This window comes from Rhineura floridana, chromosome 1 (genome assembly GCF_030035675.1).
Source record: "Rhineura floridana isolate rRhiFlo1 chromosome 1, rRhiFlo1.hap2, whole genome shotgun sequence".
In the NCBI taxonomy this organism is placed as follows: Eukaryota; Metazoa; Chordata; class Lepidosauria; order Squamata; family Rhineuridae; genus Rhineura; species Rhineura floridana.
Window position 1 is genome coordinate 238,356,843 of NC_084480.1, and position 21,488 is coordinate 238,378,330.

The 21,488-nt window shown below is 41.3% G+C and overlaps 1 protein-coding gene across 1 annotated transcript; it reads left to right on the plus strand.

Moving 5' to 3' along the window:
- Positions 1-17,154: 17,154 nt before the first annotated feature.
- Positions 17,155-18,425, plus strand: LOC133369799 (major histocompatibility complex class I-related gene protein-like). Its single transcript, XM_061595457.1, has one exon. It carries the CDS (start codon positions 17,155-17,157, stop codon positions 18,244-18,246), a length of 1,092 nt encoding a protein of 363 aa, XP_061451441.1. The 3' UTR covers positions 18,247-18,425.
- Positions 18,426-21,488: the final 3,063 nt, after the last annotated feature.

Sequence of the window (21,488 nt, forward strand, 5' to 3'; positions counted from 1 at the left end):
GCTACCTGTACTTGAGGAGATACAATTTGGGTTCATAGTAAAGCTGTCAAGTGACCATTTGACTGCAGTGTTGCCATTTATAAAATAAACTATAAATAAAATTAATAAAAATCAACATAAACCTAATAAACTGCATTTGGAGAAGCAAAATGGTTTCTGTGAATCATTCCCAGTCTATCTTATTTCACAAGTCAAATTTTAAGGTAATCTTCCAAAACTGTAGGCATTATTTTGCTTACCTAACTTTCTTCAATCAAACTTTATAGAGCACACACTTCTGGCTCGTGTAAACTATGCAAAAAAAAGTTATGAGTAGGAATTTGCATTTGGGTAATCAATCAGCACATTCACTATTCATAGCTTGTAATGCAAACAAAATGTTGGGTACAAAAATGGCCCAGTTGCTTAATTTTAAAAAACATACAGGTGAGATGAGGTTGGTTTAATGAAATACCAGATCTCTGGGTAACATGGTTTATATTATTGTAAAGAATTACACAAAGTGATATTGCCCCAGAGATTAGCAATTTCTTCATCTAAGTCAAAAGACTGATGATGGTCACTGTGCAATGATTGTCTTTGTATTTTCTCCAACTCCAAATCATTAGATCAGCATGCATTCATGCACTGCTTGTGGGTTTCCCAGATGTATCTGGTTGGTCACTGCAGGAAACAGGAAGGTGGACTAGACTGACCTTTGATTTGATCCAACAGAGTTTTTTCTTGTTCTTCTTGAAGAGGAGCCTTTCTTCTCCAAGTAAAATGTTATTTAAAAAAGTGAAGAGCAGTATCCTTTATAGTGCTAGTATCACAGTTGTGGTTCAGAATGAAACAGTCTAACAATCACTTGACCACAGAGTGCACAAACCTGTTACTTATATTTAGACATACTAAAAAGGTCCTGTGATTCACTCTCCATCTAGAATATTGAACATGCAGGCACAATATTCCATGCTCGATTTTCTTCTGTCAAACTTTATAGAACATGTGTATCTTTTTTCTTAAGACTATCTCAAGCATGAGTAGATAATCCAAGAGCAGCTTTTAAAATAAAAAAAAAAGGATTTCAGATTTTATCATTTGTTGGAAATCAATTCAATAATGAAAGGGTGGATCTGTTTTGTTTCATGGTTATCATAAACTGATGATTGTTGTACCACTGATAATTCTTAGTCTTATTTATCATTTGGTTTTGAAATCCCACTATTTTGTATTGCAAGGTAGTGCAAGCATCCTAAGGATCAGTCTTCAGGATCCTAAGGTTCCTAAGTCTTCAAAGGTATCCAGGAGCGATGATCCTGACAAAAACAGATTTCTCCATATGGATCCTGTCGTTCTTTAGTTTATTTATAAGCAACTTTTCCACACAAGTGTTGTCAAGACTTTATACAGAGGAAAAGTTAATGCACAAAAACGTTAAAAGGTTTTTAAAAAGCAAGAACAAACAAAAAGCAGGACCAGCAGTCTAACAACCTAGCTCCCAAAGATACAACATAATAACATGGATTGATCGGTTTCTGATCACTGTTTCTGATCACTGTTGTCCATGCACTGGTAACCTCTAGGCTGCATTACTGTAATGCGCTCTATGTGGGGCTGCCCTTGAGGTCGGTCCGGAAGCTGCAGCTGGTGCAAAATGCGGCGGCAAGACTGCTCACTGGAGCAGGGTATCGCCAACATGTCACCCCGCTGCTGAAAGAATTGCACTGGCTGCCCATTTGCTACCGGGCCAAGTTCAAGGTTCTAGTTTTGGCGTACAAAGCCCTATACAGCTCGGGACCAGGATTCCTGAAAGACTGTCTCACCCCTTATATACCCAGTCGATCACTGCGCTCTGCTGGTGAGGGCCTCCTGCAGATACCATCTTATCAGGAGGTTCATTCTGCACAATACAGGAAACGGACCTTTAATGTGGTGGCACCTACCCTGTGGAATTCCCTCCCTTTGAATATGAGGCAGGCGCCATCTCTGCTATCTTTTCGGCGCCTTTTGAAGACCCTCCTCTTTCAACAAGCCTTTTAAGTTGAGACCTATCCCAGTCTGCATCTGTGTCAGAATTGTTTATATGTTTTTAAATAATGTTTTAAATCCTTTTTTAAGGTTGTTTTTAAATTGTTTTTAATGCTGTTTTGTATTAATGTATTTTAAGATCTGGTTTTATGATGTTTTGAGTGTTTTGGTGCTTTGTTTGCCGCCCTGGGCTCCTGCTGGGAGGAAGGGCGGGATATAAATTAAATAAATAAATAAAGGAAATAAGTGAGGTGTACAAACAGACTTCCCAGGGGAAGGCATTCATTTCATGTGTCCAGGACTACACAAAGAAAGCCACGGTCCTATCCAACTAGGCTGGCACATTACAGGGGAATGTGACTACATACAACAAAACTAATTTTTCTCCAGCTATCCATTCTATTGAGTTCTCCAGCAACAGCCTATTGATTTTGTCTGGATAAGAATTAGGTTTATTCAATTTCTCTCAGTCCACCACTGATCTCAGATACTCATCTACGGAAGCCACCTCCACACTTGGATCTAATGAAGCAGAGAAAATAGAGTTGGGTATTGACAGAATATTGGTTGTGTGTCACCACATTCCATGAGTCTGGACAACTCCCAATGGTTTCAGATATTTGAGAGCAAGGATGACAAAGCTGAACCATGAGAGACCCTGCAGAACAATTTCCTCAGGGAGAAAGAACAGTCTTCTAGCTCTACCTTCTGAAACCCACCATTCAGGAACCAGTGGAGCCACTGCAGAGGTAACCTCAACTCTCAGACTGAAAGGCAGTCAAGTCATATCCTTTTTCATCCTCTCCTAGTGTCAGTCATCCACCAAAGCAACCAAAGTAATTTCTGTACCCAAACCAGGATATAATCCAACCTATGGATATAGAGAAAATATTTTGCAGAGAGAGAGGGATAAAAGACCTCTCTCCAGTACCCATTTGCAGTTCTCCAACATTACTAAACACTACTAAACAACTCTGGTGTGGAAATGCAATATAGGCTCTTGCTTTGTTCACCTTTATTTATTTATTTTTCTTATTATTGCATTTATATCCCGTCTTCCTCCAAGGAGCTCCAATTGGGACACATAGTTCTCCCCTTCTCTATTTTATCCTCACAACAACCCTGTAAGGTGGTTAGGCTGAGAGGCAGTGACTGACCCAAGGTTACCCAGTGAGCTTCATGGCCAAGTGGGGGGTTGAATCCTGGTCTTCCAAGTCCTAGTCCAACTTCACCACACTGGCTCTCTTTTCATAATAAGTGACCAGTACTTTGGGAGGAGAGATCATCATGTATAGCAACAAGAGGAAGAAGAGATAAGGATCAGCTGCTTTTGAAATCAGCCATGGGCTGGGTCCACGGTCTTTGTTTTAATGTGATAAATGACTGCCTCTTTTCCTGCTCAGGAATAGATCTCCTCTTTCTCCTGCTGAGTAACAGACTATAAAATATTTTCATCTTGCTGTGGGGCTAAAATACTCATCCTTTACCGTAGGAATCCCAACATTTTTAATGTGATTAAAGTTATCTACATTCTTCTTATGAAATCCAAGCCTAGAAGCAAGAAATGTTGGTTGTCCAGACAAGCTTTGACTTGCAAAGAACAAATAAGAAAAATATTAACTGGAAAATATTTCCTCCCAATTTTAACAATTTATATTAGCTGAACTTCAGCCTTTTCCTCCCCAACACAAGAGATAAATGAAGATAGAGCTAGCATAGCTAAAAAGGCATTTTGGTTCCAGCTAGAACTCCTTCCCTCCTGGAGACTTATCAATAGGATGTGTTGCAATAAACTGCTTTTGTAAGTTGTCCATCTGAGGACATGATGAAGTGTATTGGTATTTTAGCATTTGTGATGTTTTTACTGTTTTACATTTTTAAGTGGCCATTTTTATATATATTTAATGTACTGCTATATTATGCCAAGCCTGGTCTATGTCAGGAGGATGCTTATAAATATCACAATACAAATTAGTACATTTGCATGATCCTCTCCTTCCATCACAAGCATGGCTTACAGAGAGTGGTGATTTTGGACAGGCAAATCTCGGTTAAAACTTAGGTTTAGTTCAAAGCAATTTACACAGAAAAAGTTAAAACAATTGAATCATTAAAACATACATGCTAAAATGTACCAAAACAAATGTGCATGTTATAGAGCAGGGATAGCTAATCCGTGGCCTGTGGCCCATGAGCCATATCCACTCCTTCAAATGTCTTTGTGGATCCCCAAGAACACCTTCTCCCCCCCCACACACACACACAAAGATTTGGCCTTTTAAAAACAGAAACTTAGGCTGTGTACACACTCCTGTTTACTCTGCATCCAGTACATCCCGCCCCCAGTTTGGAAAGCAGTGTACACATCATGTTAGCTACAATCCATATCTATCTATTTATCCTATCGTTTCTTAAATACTGCATTTTGATTTGTCTTTTTCTCAAACCAGGTTTGATCTGAATTGAGAAAAAGAACGTAGCTGTGCTTTCAGTTGGTAGTGTGTACACAGCCAGAGGTTTAAAACTATTTTCTGCTTGCTCCTCATCCAGACCTCATTCTTTATTCTAGGTAGTTTTGGGTGTCCAAATATCTTCAATTCCCGAATTGGATGCCTTTTCTTACCAGTAAAAAGGGCCTTTTTTGCCTCTGGGGTGTTGCCATTACAAGAAGATCTCTGTGGTGCCACCATTACAATGAGGTCACCTTCCTGTTTCCCAAGACCTTCTTACAATGGTAGAATCCCAGAGGGAAAACAGACCTTTTTTAGAACTAAGAAGAGGGTTCTGTTCCCCATTTTTCCACTCCATCACAGCACTGCAATGGGGAAGAAATCCCACCCTACTTCTCTGCTGATTGGAAAAAGAGTGGGAATGTGGGATAGGGATTGTCTGAATGTGTGTGTGTGAGAGAGAGACAGAGAAAGGGAGAGAGCATGTGTTGTGCATATGGTGAGTAGGGAAGGCCATGAGTCCTACTTGACAGCAGACTGTCTTCTAATTCAAAGGGCTGTTGAAGACAGTCTTCTATTTGAAGATGACCTCTAGTTGAAGGGCTGTCTGGTCCAAATCCACTTTAAAGATAAAGTGCTATAAGGGAGACCAGGAGCCTTGAAGTCACCCATTAACAGCCCTGGACAGCAGACCGAGCTAACACACAAGTCACCTGGTCACAGTCTTTCCCACTATGGTGAGATGTATTGTATGTCTATGTAAATTATAGTCATTGTTTCTAAATGCTATATATTTAAACACTAGTGTTTAAAGCCCTATATGACTCAGGTCCCAACAATCTGAAAGACCACCTCCTTCCCTACAGACCTGCTCGGGTGTCAAGATCAGCAGAGGGGGCCCTTTTGGTAGTTCCACCACTCTTAGAAGCTGGGGGGGCAGCAAAGGGCATTCTCTGTGGTGGCCCCTAAGTTGTAGAACTCTCTCCACACCGAAGGACCTCTTTACCCTGGTCTTTGACACCTGAGATGTATTTTTTTAGGACCCACCCTATTTTATGATTTTAGGTTGTTTTTAATTTGTATTTTAAAATTGTTGTGACCTGCCCTAGAATCTTTGGGTGAAGGGCAGGTCATAAATGTCAATAATAATAGTAATAATTTTGGTGATGCATTGCCTCTTTGTTGTGATGTGTAAGTGGACACCCCAGTGGTGAATGTTCTATAGGTGCAGTGACTGTGAATGTGTATGCATATATGTGTGCATGCATGGGGGGGGTGCACTCTCAGAGAATTGGCTAGCCCTCAATATGACCGCTTGACTGAAAAGGATTAGTCACCCAGGTTAGTCACCCCTGATGCAGAGAAAGGGTAAAATATGCATCTTCATAATGTACTGGGGTTTGAAATGGCAATCCTGCTAAACAGGAGAACTCTTGCAGAAGAGCAGATCTATGCAAAACATAGAGATTGTGGCAAGGTATGGCAGAAGTTTGGAAATGACACCAAGTAGCATAACCGCTGTTTCTGGGAGCTTTAGTTCCAAACTCCAGCTCAATTGTGAGTTAAGCGCATTTTCTCATGAGAATCTCACCCTATGAGGAAGAGGGAATATGCCATCATTTGGTGCCTAAAGAAGGTCCATGCTATGGCATTCTCATACTGCCACAATTAAAGGTTGCTCAACAAATAAAATGCAAATATAAAGCATGTTCCCACTCTTTCTTTCATTAAGCTTCTGGCTGCAATTTATAGATTCTCTAGCCACTTCATTAGTCTCTAATTTTTGTACTGGTTTTTTTGCAGGTATTTAGACCACCAGTTTGTTGAGAGAAAGCTTTGGTGCATGAGAAACCTTTCAAGAGGAAAACTTCCATGATCTCCCTATTAAGGCATCTTCAGGCATTTTGCAAAAAATCTGGCATCAAGCTAATTCTTTGAAGGCCAAAAGGAGGCTTGATTCTACAGTACATGAATATCAGATCTCTGGTTTATTATAAACACTGATAAAGGTTTTGCAGAGTTGACAACCATTTATCTGAATCATAATGAAAAGTGGGAAATTGTTGTCTTGAGCCCAGGTGTGGGATAAAAATCAGTCCTAATCCTATGCTTGTTGTTCTTCCAGAAGTAAGTCCCCCTGAATGTAATGGGATTTTATTTCCAAGCAAGTGTTCAGATTATTGTAGTCTATATAGTGATGTATGTGAACATAGTTCCAACTCCAAAGTAATGTAAATGTGTGCATATGGGAAGGAGGGATTCTATACCATGCAATACATTTTGAAAGACTATTTTAAAACCCTACTGTCTGTTCATCTTTTTGCCCCCTAATTGTTTTCTGAAATCTACCATCATTTGCATCAAGGAAATTATTCTTTATTTGATTTCTGTCCATTTTGGTAGATTTACATTCTAGCCCCTGATGTTATGGACAGGTAGATGCTTTCTATGTAAACCAGTTTGAGCTGCTAAATAATTTCCTAGTTGAGTTGCATTTCATTGTGTTTGCTTTTTAATTTTTGAGTTTTTATATTCCCTTTTGTTCATGTGTCTTTCCTTGAAAAGCAATCCCAGTTTAGCTTCTAACCAAAGCTATGGGTTTACTCTCAAAAGAGCCTACATTGCAGAGATGCAAGATCAGTTTCATTATAGACAGCTCTTTAATTCTGAACACCTATGTAATCATTGCCATGCCTTAAATTCAATGCATTTTACTTGTAAGCTACTGACAGTGACACTTTGATGATTCAGACACCTCTGCAGGAGAAGTTTCAATAAATCACTGCCAAAACAGAGCCTCTTGCAGGGGTCACCATAGTTGAATCAGACTTGGGTTAAAGAGCAAAGGGTTTTTTTTTCCTTAAAGCAAGTTTCAGAGAATTGTGATTGTGTAGAAGGCCTTTCCAATTAAGGAGATAAAAAGACCACTACTAGTGGTCTTTTAAGGTTATACTGTTAAAACAAAATATGTCAAAATGGCATTTTTTAAAAATTTTTTATTATCATTATACTTCCAGCCCACCTTATATCAAAAGATCTCAGGACAGGTAACAATCCATAAAATGAAAATACAACATAAACCATAAAATCACAAAACTCAACATTCTGCGCAAAATCCAGTAATCAAGGCAGGGAAACAAGCAGCTCAAATACAACTGCAGCTAACAACCCAACACACACACACACAATGCTTGAGGAAATAGCTAATTCTTAACATGGTACCAGAATGAGACCAATGATGGTGCAAACCAGGCTTCCAATGAGAGCATTCCACAGCTGGGTCACTACTGGGAGAGAGTCTTCTCTTGTGATTCCACATAATGTACAGCTCCCACACATCAGACTTGGAGGAGAGCCAACACCAACACCACTACCACCACAAACAGATCTTAATGCCTGGGCAGGTGTTTACATTCTCCCCAGATGGAATAAAACTTCAGGTTTCTTAACTTTTTGAGACAAGCTACACTCTTCTCAAAACAGAAACAGATTTACTACCTGGGGTCCATGGCATTATCCTTCTCACCTACTCCACGTGTATATACACATGTAGAAAGGGACAGTGGCATTACATGGGAGGTGTAGATTTGTAGGTGAGGTGTGCAACATTGTCCTTCTAGCTTAAACCCAGCTGGTTTAAACCTATCCATTTTTAATTCTCCTCTGAATTTACATTTCCTGCCCTACAGCAACTGCTAGCTTAGTGAAGTGGGTGCAGGTAGGAGAAACTTGATTCTGTTTGGGCACTGATAATATATAGCATTTGGGAAGAACAGGCTTTCTCCCTGAATGAATCTGTTCTGAATACCCTAAATAGTTTGGGGAAATACCTTGTACATTTTACTGTATGTGATAAGGTGGTTATTCATTTTTTAAAATAAAATAATTAATTCCAGTGAGCCCCAAGTGTGCTATCATGTACCTGGGAGCTTCTCACCTGTAGCTTTTGTGAACTTGACTGGATTAGATTTGTTTCATCTACCTCAACTGAGCAAAAGTGATGTTCAGAAAGCTCAAACAAGCTTGTTCTCTCTACTTCCCAGAATCTAAAATTTGTAATGTGATATCAGCATATTCTGAGTTTCTCTTCTCCCATTCCACTTCATTGGCTGCTGCTGACAGGGCTAGGGCTAAGAAACTCTGAGTGTAGCAATAACATGACTGCACATTTACCAGACATTTCAGGATACAGAGAGGAAGACGCCATATAGAGCAACTGCTGTTGATATTAGCCATGCAATCCTCATCGCATCTCTTTCCGGCCTTCTTCACATAGCTCTCTCAAAATGACAGAAATTCAGGCTGATCCATTAGCTCCAAAGCACCTGTGCACAAATAATTCACACATAAAGATTTGCGCAAGATGGAAGTGACCTGTTCTTTTCAACAGTAGAGGAAAGTTTCATAAAATGCTATGGGCACATCCAAATGGAGGTTGCCCTAAGACAGAAAAGACTGCGCAAATCCAAAGCCTTGCAGAATTTTGTCTCATGGCATTATTACTGAGAATATAAGAGGGTTCCTTTCATATTTTTTAGGGTCTTTCTAATGTAATAGCATTGCATGTATGGGTGTGTGTGGTGCTCTTATTTTTAAATAAAATAATTGTATTTTAGGGCATAGGTGGTGAGCCTGTTATGCCAGATGCTGACTCCCATCATCATTGGCAATGCTGGCTAGGGCTGATGAGAACTGGAGTCCAATGTTTGGAGGGCCAGAGGCTCCCCATTCCTGCTTCAGAGTGACACCTGACCCACTAAGCCTGGAAAAAATGTTATTCAAGAATTTCCCCAAAATGTGTTATTGTTAATGTATATCTCATTAAATAAGTCCATGGTATTGTACTAGTTTTTACTGAAGTTCTATATATTTCAGATAATCTCTGTTTTCTTCCTTGTGGGTAGCTAAGTAAAATTCAGGTGTGCATTTACTGTGATTATATCAAGGAAAATATACATACATGTGAGTGCCAACTTCTGGATCACTCTCAAAAATTCCTTTGGACCTTTGTCATCTTGGCAAAAGCACTTGAGACTGTTCATTTTACAGATGTATGCACAGAATTGAAATCCTTCCATCTGCTTTTCTGTGTGTTTGGCCATATAACTTCAGCCAGTGTTTGGATTTCATTACAGGGGGTGCCAATTCCCTGCAGAGTTAGGAGGGAGAAAGTGTGTGAATCATCCTGAAGGATTCCAGATGTGATGCTCCCATTACCTGTTAAAATGCATGCATTCATATATATTGTCTGCTCCAAAAATAGGGACCAATTCCAACACTTCAGTGGGCTGAAGCACGCTTAATTCTGTGTTGTTGGATTGGAACCAGCATGGGTGCACTTTTTCCTGTGTGTCTTCCTTTTCTTTTTTTAATATATGCCATAGTCTACTGACTGCTTCTCATCCTGCTCGCTACTGTTTTTTCCACAGCAGCAGACTACAGGCTTCTCCAGATAGCTTGTTCATTGATAATTCATCCTGATTTGCTTGCACAAAGCTTATACAGAGGTTAGATTATATGCAGTCTTTATTGAGCATTCATTCCGATTTGTTTGTGGGAAGGTATACAATAATAAGAATTCATCCTGTGTTCATCCTGATTTGGTTGCATGGTGTTTATACATCTTCCCATTAGTCATTCATTCATTCATCCTACACTTTTAAATGATTTTCCCCATCACTTTAATAGAATCATAGAATTGGAGAGTTGGAAGGGGCCTGTAAGGCCATCAAGTCCAACCCTCTGCTCAATGCAGGAATCAACTTAAAGCATACCCAACAGGTGGCTGTCCATCTGCCTATTGAATGCCTCCAGTGCTGGAGACCACCACCACCACCCTGGGTAATTGGTTCCATTGCCATACAGTTCTAACAGTTAGGAAGTTTTTCCTGATGTTCAGGTGAAATCTGGCTTCCTGGAACTTGCGCCCATTATTCTCTGTGTCCTGCACTCTGGGATGATCAAGAAGAGATCCTGAGGTTACAACACTTGGGGGTTTTTTTAGTTAAGAAAAAAAGATGAAGAAGAGGGGACATGATACAGGTGTATAAAATTATGCATGGTACAGTAGCGGCCCACTTGGTTGGGTCGAGACACTCTACCGACATCAGTGCTGTTATACTTTACCTGGTCGGGCAGGGTAGCAGCAGCAAAAGGATTGTGCGGATCCAGCAGCAGGAGAGCTGCATTTGCTCTACTGGTGCATCCGCACACTGCTGCCTGCCCCACTCCAGCCCCATACAAGCTGCAGTGAAGGCAGGAGGACAGCTCCATGATTCTGGCCCACTGCACATGCTGCTACTGGCATGGTGTAGAGAATGTGGAAAGAAAGAGGTTGTTCTCCCTCTCTCACAATAGTAGAACTGTGGGCCATCCAATGAATGTTGGAAGATTCCGGATAGACACCAATTTAGACAGCTTTAAAAGGGGATTAGACAAATTCATGGAGGGTATGAATATCAAAGGCTACAAGATACGATGGCTCTGTAATTCCTGCAGTATTGGAAGTGGTATGCCTCTGCATACTAGTTGCTGGGGAGAGTGCTGTTGCACTCAGGTCCTGCTTGCCCGCTTCCCATAGGCATCTGGTTGGCCACTGTGAGAACAGGATGCTGGACTAGATGTGTTTTTGGTCTGATCCAGTGGGGCTCTTCTTACGTTCTTATGACTAGATTCTTGTGAAAGAAATGTGCAACATTTTGTCAGGACAAGGTTGCATCCCCAATCTTTTTTAAAACAGTCTGAACGGTTGTTCTTTTTCTTTCCATTTCCCGTGTTTCATTCTCTACCTTAGTATCAATTTCAGGCCACTCTAAGTCTTACATTTAAATTAATGAACATGTACCAATGAGCAAGGGTTGAGCAGGAGACTCTTTGTGGGAGAGTTCACATTCAACCATGGACCAGGTTTGTTGCTATGTATTGAGAACGACCCCAAAACAGATTTTCCTCTTTCTTTAGTGATCTTAGACTTAATCTCATCACAGAAAATGCCTTGCCATTCAAGCAGTCTTTGGTTAAGAAGCCAGAATGACTAATGAAAACTTTTTTTTGTTTTGTTATGCGATTTTCAATTATAAGAAGATTTGTGGCTTGTGAGATGGTTTTAGAGACGTTGTAATGATTTTTGCCTCACTACTGCCTGCCTCCCTCATCTTTTTATTCCTTCCCCCCTTTATCTCTCTTCTGATGCACCCCATCCCATCATGCCATGCTACAATGGTTAAACAAACCCCTAATTCTGCCTTTTGTGAAGCTCTAATCCTTTTATATCATAAATCTTGTTTAATCCAAAAGGCATCCTTTCATCTTCCCAGCTGTCAGTTGGGTCACTACTGTTGTTTCCTATCAACAGCTCCTGCAAATCTGGCACAGACTTGGGAGTTTTAGGAAAGCTCTCAAGTGTCTCTAGATTGTCATTAGATGTTACTCTATCCATCCAAAACCCACTAAATGGCATATTGCTGCTCTCTCACTCATAAATCATGGAGGAGCCAGAATATATATTTCACCCCAGTGCTAATCTGGTTAAGGCAGCTGAAAAGCATGGTCCATCTTCTTAAAAACCACTTGAAGTACTGACATTTGAAAGCAATAGGTTTTGCTAATGAACTGCATAATTTAGAATAATCAAAAATGACAGGTTACTCAAATTTCATATAATTTCCTCCTTTTAATTACTAATTCATTAAAAACTTAAATGAGCTGAAATGAACTTTGAGATGGGGTGGGAAGATTCAGGACAGACAAAAGGAAGTACTTCTTTACTCAGCGCATAGTTAAACTATGGAATTTGCTCCCACAAGATGCAGTAATGGCCACCAGCTTGGATGGCTTTAAAAGAAGATGAGACAAATTCATGGAGGACAGGGCTATCAATGGCTACTAGCCGTGATGGCTGTGCTCTGCCACCCTAGTCAGAGGCAGCATGCTTCTGAAAACCAGTTGCCGGAAGCCTCAGGAGGGGAGAGTGTTCTTGCACTTGGGTCCTGCTTGTGGGCTTCCCCCAGGCACCTGGTTGGCCACTGTGACAACAGGATGCTGGACTAGATGGGCCACTGGCCTGATCCAGCAGGCTCTTCTTATGTTCTTATGAGAAGGCTGCAGATGGTGGCCATCCTACTAATGGAGGCCAATAGGGATGGTTGATGGCAGGGGTGGGGTGATTGTGCTAATCCCTGCTTCCTCCACCATGAGCATAGGGAACCTTTTCAGCCTGTGGGCTGCATTCCCTCATGGGCAACATTCTGGAGGCCCTATGCTAGTGGTGGCTAAGGCAGAAGCAAAAGTGAGTGAAGCAAAAGAGTCACACCTTTGTGCACTAAACTACAGTTGAGCTACACACAAGTCAGTAGTTTCTGCATATACCCATACCATGCCCACATCTCTCCATCCTCCACCCAGGACAGCAGAGGCATTATCACAGTTCTAAGGTTTTAAATTGTATGAGGAACCTGCATGGATAGAAAAGGCCCCCCTCTTCAGAAGTTAACACTCAACACGGGAGGTGCTGGGAGGAACCACGTGACCTGAGAGGGAGGGATCAGTACATGGCCTGTTCTGGGAGGGGTTGTGTTTTCCCTGAAAGAAGAAGTTTGTATTGTGGGAGTACTCCTGGATTCCAACTTGTAGCTTCTGTTGGAATCTGTGGCTAGGAGTGCTTATGCACAGCTGAGGCTGATTTACCAGCTATGGCTCTTCCTGGACCAGGATAGCTTGGCCTCAGATGTCCATGTTCTGGTGATGTCCTGTTTGGACTACTGTAATGCGCTGAAAAAAGCTGCCCGTGAAGACGGACCAGAGCCTGCAGCTAATGGAGAATGTGGCTGCTAGGCTGGTAAGTGGGGCAGCCCAATGGGACCATGTGTCACCAGTTCTGCTCTGGCTGCCAGTGAGCTACTGGATCCAATTCAAGTTGTTAGCACTAGCATATAAAGCCCTAAATGGCTTGGGACCCAAGTATCTAAAAGAGCACTTTCCCCAGTATCAACCATCTTGGACCCTACAATTGGCAGGTGAGGCCTTGTGGTGGTGCTGCCAACAAGTGCCAACTGAGAAGCAGAGAATCCAAAGAAGCACCTGAATTGTTGGCTGCTTGTCCAAACTAGATCCATACATATCTCCCAGTGTTTACTATATCATTACTAATTTACAGATGAAAATTCACTAGATAAGCCTAATTACATGATGGAAGAACATCAAATATTTTTGTTATCTTTATGAAAAGTGAATCTCTACATAGGTGGATTCATAGGCACATATGAATTTGATATACATTCTACACTGTCAGCCTTTTAAAGCCTTGAAATGTCCTTTTTTAAAAATCTTATGTCCTGGATTGCTGAGGAAAAAGCTTGAGCATCTCAACCCAAACTTCATACCTAGACATGATCAAATAAAATAAGGAGTCAATCATGGAACCAAACTATGTCTATAGAAGAATTGCATGGTACAGTCCACCATGGAGAATCTCACAAATCCACCCTTCCCACATAAAAAATATGAGCATTAACATAATAAGTATCCTCCCAGCAGACTAGCTTTGAGTCTTGCAATCCTTCACCTGCATTTTAAATTCTGAGAGGACTATACTCATATGGTTCTCCTAAACATAGTTTACATTCACTTACAATTGAATTGATACTTTGCTTTTGTCTTTGCTTTCCCTCAAACAGCACCACCCTACTCTGCATCACAAACCAATTTTAACATTTTCTCTCTCTCTCTCTCTCTCTCTCTCTCTCACACACACACACACACACACACACACTATCATAATTTTAAAATCAGTCTGCAATGCAAGACAGTGGGGGCAGCAGGGGGACATTTGTGGTAAATTAAAGACAAACCTCCTTTTGCTCACTGAAAATTTGCATTTCTCTGGACCAGGGCCTTTATTTATAAAGTTATGTTACTACAAAGAGGGTCATCAGGACATTACATGCTTGTTCTAGATAGATGCTATGTTAGATATTAAAGAAACATCTCAAACACTAAAAAGTCCCTAAGGCAAAAATAAAGAGTGGACACAGTGAGGTGAGGCAGTGGTTCAAATTTACATACACCACAGCAAAAATTAAATTCATCTCTAGACTACATAAATTGCCAACTAAATGTTTATATTTATTTTTCTTCCCCACCACTGCCTGGCACTTCTGTGTCTGTCTGTACTTTTTACTATCCTAAATGGTAGGGACAGCCACAGGAGGTTTGTCTGGCCATCCTTGGCTGGACTCATCAAAGAAGCCGGATGCAGAGAAAGAATTGCAGAATTTTCTTGTTAATAGAGCACCATTTCACAGCTAGCTGTGAAAAGGCTCAATCACTGCACTGTCTGCTTTGATTCTCTTTCTCTCTCTCTCCCCGGATGCATCTGGATAGAGCTTCATACAAGAGAAGCTTAGAAAAGAAGTTGGCCAATAGCCCTAATGTGGCTAAAAGAATTTGAAGCAAAGGAGGCAGAGATTACGTTGCTGGTTACTTCCAATGAAGGGGAAATATGTGGCTAGATGATATCATGAATTTGAAGGAAACAGTGCGAGGGTCTATTAATAAAACATCTGTAAATCCATATTGCAATTTAGTTAAAGATGGTTTTTGAAATGTCGAAGTTCACCTCCAGATCTGGTACTATACATGTGAGAAGTATGAAAAAACTCCAGAGATATCTCTGGAAATGTTGCTGATTCACCTATACCTCCCAAACGTCCCTTTCTATATGTATGTCTACCTATATTGACTATGTATCTGGAGAACCTATCAGTACATTACAAGCTCTAGTCAGACATGATATTGGCATGACTTTTCATATATGCTTCATCACACAAAAAACTGTGCAGATGTTTCTTCTTGTAGGGATGGAATCCATTGGCCAGTGCTGGTTCAAAAGCATTCTGTCAAGCTAACAGGCCACTATCTATTTGAGTTCATTCATGGTCCACTAGCCCGTTTTTACCGATCTGGGTTTTTCCCCCTCACAAAAATATTGATAATATCAATAGGTTTGAAAGGAAATTTCAGTAAAATTGTCATTCTTAATATCAATATTTTAGAGGAGGATTTTGTAAAAAAAAATCTGTTTTCAAAAATAGCTGCGGAAAATCACTACATAAAAATCTCTATCTCCAACAACAGAGAATAAGCAAATTAATGGAAAATTCAGCACCAAATCCAAATTGGATGGAATTCTAACACATCCCTACTTCTGTATAAACAGAACTCACACATGGGAGAAAGTGATTATACCTTCTGTATCCCTTGATCAACCAGCATAACATCTGTATAAAGCCCATGCAAATACTTTATGCTGAACATGAAAAGGGATGACCTGGCCCTGGACAGAAAAACATCATTGACAGGGATCTTGAAATTTCCCAGGTATATGCTTCAGTTCATCCATACACTTTTTTCTGATAACTAGGACATTGCTCACAAAAGCTTGCATTATTGTAAATCAGGTCTTCCTTTCTTAAAAAGAGACAGGGCTATCTCTCTGATTCTAAGTTTAGGAACACATAGAGTTTCCAGAAAGTGTCTTTATTTTTTATTTTATTTATATATAAATATTTATTTATATATTTATATTTTTATATATATTGCTTATTTGGGCAACTTTTCTGCATGCAGTAACCACAACTGATTTCCTTAGTCTTCTGGTATTCTTGGACCCTGGGGATAAAAACCCCTGATTTTACTCCTCTCCGTTCTTGTTTTTAAAATCTCTTGTCATCATATTTATTGACACTTACCTAAAGCTGTGACACACAGATTGTTAATATGTGCAGCACAGTACCTCTCCTGTCTTCAGTGCTGTTGTCCTTAACCTCTTAACCTCCTGGTGCACCAATTAACCAGTCTGGTTTTTCACATGCACAAACCTTTCACTTATGACATTTAGTTCTATAATAAATCCCAAGTCACAGAAGCAATGGCATGTTTAGCTGAGCAAACCCTATTGGAGCCAAACAAGAGGATGAATATCTTAATATTGTGTAATTTGAGTGAAAGAGAGAAGCCATACTTCTCCAAAGTTAAAGAAAAATGCAAGGTGAAAGTCTACCTGCAAAATGTTTGCACCAGGTAAATTCAATGGCTTGGCATTTCATAAGGGGTCAATCAACACAATCCAACTCACATGTACCGCATCATTCACCACTCAGCCCACTTTCTGTAGATCTGTGATGGCATGGTAAGCATGGGTGTGATGGCAAGTTGTGTTCAACCTACATTTATTCAGTCTGCATTGATATAATCATAAAATGCTGTTATGAAACATGTGTCAGCCCTCTGTAATAAAACAACTAGCCATCTATGAAATCCAGATTCCTTCAACCATCTTTGCCTGTGAGTTATACAGATCTTCCATACCAGATGAAAGACTGCTATTATTGTCAAATCTCTAGTTTCCCATTATACTTTAGGCTATAACTAGGAGCATTATTTAACTATGTAGCTCTGTCGGCAAATAATCTGTTATAAAAGTTAACAACCATTCATTCCATTCCATACTCATACTCAAAGCAGAAAAGATCCAATGGTTATAATGAGTAGTTTTATAACCAGAGATATTAGTATTATATCAATTCTTAAAAAGATGGTCAGGTACAGACCAATAAATCCTGTTTTCCTCCGTTTCGCAGTAAGGGCTTCGTATGCAACGAGAACGACGTGAGGTTTTGGGGATCCCCCGAAGCCGATGGGGCTGCTTCAATGGCCCGTTTTGCTCCTGCTGGGGCCTGCTGCCTTCCTGCTGGGGGACTGTTCTGGCACTTCCTCCCACTCCTTTCTTGTATTCTTAACGACTGTATCAGAGCCTGACCAGGGACTTCCTCAGTTCACTGCTGTGGGGTATGTGGATGACCAGTCCATTGGTCGCTATGACAGCAACACAAAAAAAGTGCTGCCATCAGTCTCTTGGATGAAGGAGATGGAGAAGGAGAGAGCCGATTATGGGAAGCGGCAGACCCAGATCTTGCAAAATGAAGAGCCAGAGTTCAGAGCGAACTTGGTAATTCTGCAGAATCACTTCAACCAGACTAGAGGGATTCACACCTGGCAGTGCATGTACGGCTGTGAGGTGGGCCCAGAAGGGCGCAAAGGAGGGTATATCCAGCACAGCTACAACGGGAGGGACTTCATCAGCCTCGACAAGGAGACCCTCACCTGGACGGCGGCCCAGCCGGAGGCCCAAGTGACCAAGAGGTTGTGGGATAGAGACAGGGCTTTTACCCAGCACTGGAAGGCGGCCCTGGAGGAGGAATGCATTGAGTGGCTGGAGGGTTACCTGCACTACGGGAAGGAGGTTCTGCAGAGGACAGAGCCACCAGTGGTGAAGGTGACGCACCAGGCGCACTCAGATGGCATGGAGACCCTCGTCTGCCGAGCCCACGGCTTCTACCCCAAGGAGATCGATGCTAACTGGAGGAAGGACGGAGAGGTCTGGGAGGAGGGCACCTTCCGTGGCCTCGTCGCCCCCAACTCAGACGGGACTTACCATGCCTTGGTTGGCATCCAAATCAACCCAAAGGACAGGGACCTTTATCAGTGTCATGTGGAGCATGACGGCCTAAAGGAGCCTCTGGATGTGGCCTGGGAGGAGCCTGCATCCAACATCGCACTCATTATTGGGTGTGTTCTGGGGGCCATCCTGCTGGTAGCAGCTGCAATTGCTGGGATCATGTTGTACAGAAAATGGCAGTCAGGATTCAAAGAAGCGCCAACAAGTGGCCAAGGGTCTGACAACCAAGGGTCTGACAACTCCAGCAAGGGGAGCAACCTGGCCATCTAGGAGCCCCAAAGCAGTATGACCAACAATGTCAGCACAACGCAGACAGCAGGGCTCCCAGTGCGAGAGGCGAGAGAGTAAGAATGGATCCTCTTCCTCTTTCCCAAAGCATTTTAACTGTACTTTTTAACTTATTATAACTTAATTGGATTTTTGCACTGTATTGTTTTTCTTACTGTATTTATTGTACTTTTTTGCTGTTCACCGCCCAGAGAGCTATCGCTAGTCGGGCGGGATATAAGCCTAATAAATAAATAAAATAAATAAATAAATTTGTATCCCTAAATTGATTCTGTGACAGGCACAGCAGATCTCATATCCCAAAAGAATCCAAGTGTTATACAGATGTAAAACTCCACCTCATAAATCAGTAAATTCCCACAACCAGCACCAAATTAATTATTATTATTATTACCATTATAGTGGGTCTCAGTCTATCCATGCTGATACCAATAGTACATATATAATGGTCCAGGAAATTCCCATTCCTAATCCATACACCAGAATGTTGAGGGACTTCACAGTAAAACCCGCAAACTTAAATATTAAGAACCAAATATTTATAATGCAGTGTACAAAGGTTTAAAAGAATAATATGTCTCTGAGTACCAAACAAGTGGTCAAAATGGCACACCCCAATCTAGTTTGGGGCAAAAGCAGACTTCCACATGTATATCCCTATACTGGCAAGGTACTATGCATGAAAAAGGATGTGTAGTTCTTACCCTCATCCAACAGTGTACTGTAGTGCTGCCCCTGCACAGTTCTGACTATCCACAAAAGGGCCAATAGTTTTGTTCAGGAGAGGGGCAGGGAAATATAGGAGCTATTTCAATACAGAGATAGCCAGGGCATTCAACAAGATGTAGTCTTATTCCAGTAATATATCTCCATAGGAAAACCGTTGCTGATGGCAATTTACATTTCAATAACATAGATGCCATAGCTTCAGATGAAAAATTGTGTAGACATCATGTGCATGTTGACATAAATCTGCAGAAGCCATTTTCCAAAATGGCTGCTGACCATCCTCCTGCAGCTCCTCATTCTTGAACCATGGCACCTACAACCATAAAATGTAGGTCAGACTGTAGGTTTTAGCATGTTTCAAAAATAACCAAACTATGTAGAAGAGGATAATGTTGGCGTGTGTGCGTCATTGCGTGAAACAGCATACATTACGTTGGAGTTAAGTTAAGCAAGAAACTTCTTCAGAGCATTAGAGCATGTTAAGAGTCTTTATTCAAAGACATTAAGGCTTTTCAGCAGTTTCCTTCCCCCCCTCTAGCTCTACAGCACATTTCTCTTCAAAAGCAAAAGTAAGACAGCCTCTCAGGTCAGAGGCTTGATGAAGAAGAACAACAACTCACAGACTCTGTTAGAACTTTCCCATCTTGATGGTTACCATAACAACGGCCTTCACTGTCCGTTCCCAGACTGGCAAAGACATAACTCCTCTTTACTTTCAAAACTTTCAGACTTGATGGAAAACTACTAGGCCTCGTGCCAACAAGCCCCCCTTTTTCTCATCATGTCTGTCAATTTCAAAGAAATCTCAACAATACATCTTCATACAGTAATACATTTCTACAATACCTCTTGCAATACATTTCAGTACATTGCATCATACATTTTCAGTTCAGTATAGTTCAAAATTACATCTCAGTACAGTTCACAACTTTATTCACTCAAACTTTGGTTCATTCCAAGCCTTGTCACCAGTTTGCCAAATTTCTCCTCACACAAAGGCTTGGTCATTATGTCAGCCACCATGTTGTTAGTGTCACAAAATGTTAGGTTAACAAACCCCTGCTGCACACAATCCCTTACGTGAAAGTATCTGACACTAATATGTTTTGTTCTCTTGGTATGAACTTCTGATGTCGCTATCTTAATGCAGGTCTGATTGTCTTCATATACAGTAATCGGAAATTGCATATCAATGCCTATCTCCTGCATGAGCATTGCGAACCATTGTAGCTCATTACAGGCCTGTGATAGGGCCACATACTCGGCTTCTGCACTTGATGTTGCAACCACATTTTGTTTCTTGCTGCTCCAGTCAATGCATGACCCGTGCCACATCACAACTATGCCAGAGGTTGACTTACGACTGCTCAGCTCCCCTGCATGATCTGCATCCACAAAACATTCAAGACCTCCTGTCTTTGCTCCTGACAAAACCAGACTCTTTGTCTTCGTGCCTTTCAGATAACGCACTATCCTTTTAATCCCTTGCCAGTCAGCCTCTGAAGGATGCTCTACCTTCCGGCTTAAAATACTGACTGCATTACATATGTCTGGGCGAGACACCTTCACCAAATATTGCAATTTCCCTATTATGCGCCTGTACTTCTCAGGATCTGTACAAGGCGTCTCCTGCACATTCTGTTGGAAAGCCACAACCATTGGAGTCTTCACAACATTGCATTCTGTCATGTTGCATTCTTCTATGATCTGATTTATTTTACTTTCCTGACTCAATGTTATGCTTCCGTCTTCTGCACACACAATATCCGTGCCTAAATAGTGTGTGACAGGCCCCAAATTCTTTGTGTCCACCTGCCTGCCCAGTTGTTCATTAAATTCTTGTTCCTCTTGCTGCTCATGATAAAAATACATGATGTCATCAACGTAAACTGCACAGAACGTGGTTTTCATCCCCTGTCTCTTTATATACACACATGGATCTGCCTTGCATCTTTGGAATCCCATTCCATGCAACACTCTGTCCAATTTCTCATTCCAGCAGCGTGCACTTTGCCGCAGTCCATATATTGATTTATGCAGTTTACACACGAACCCTTCCTTTGACACAGAACCCGGAGGCAGTTCCATATATATCTCCTCTCTTAAATCACCATGTAGGAATGCCGTCCCTATATCGTAGTGATTTACACTCATGTTCTGCATCGCTGCCAGCTTCAGCAACACACGAATGGACTCATGTTTCACAACCGGGGCGAAAACAGCATCATAATCTGTCCCATGCTGCTGGGTGAATCCCTTGGCAACCAAACGTGCCCTGTACCTCTGTACTTCCCCGGAACTTGCTTTCTTCTTCTTAAACACCCATCTGCAACCTATGGCCTTTTTACCCATGGGTAACTTTACTAATGTCCATGTGCCATTCTTTTGCATGGCTTGTAATTCTTCCTGCATGGCCTGCTGCCATTTGTGCTGCTCTGCCTCAGGCATCAGCCTGATTGCTTGAAATGATGCTGGCTCTTCTAGTTCTCTGTGAA

What these genes read in the sequence shown, in the direction of transcription:
- LOC133369799 (XM_061595457.1), top strand. Translation starts at nt 17,155, where the DNA reads ATGGGGCTGCTTCAATGGCCCGTTTTGCTCCTGCTGGGGCCTGCTGCC.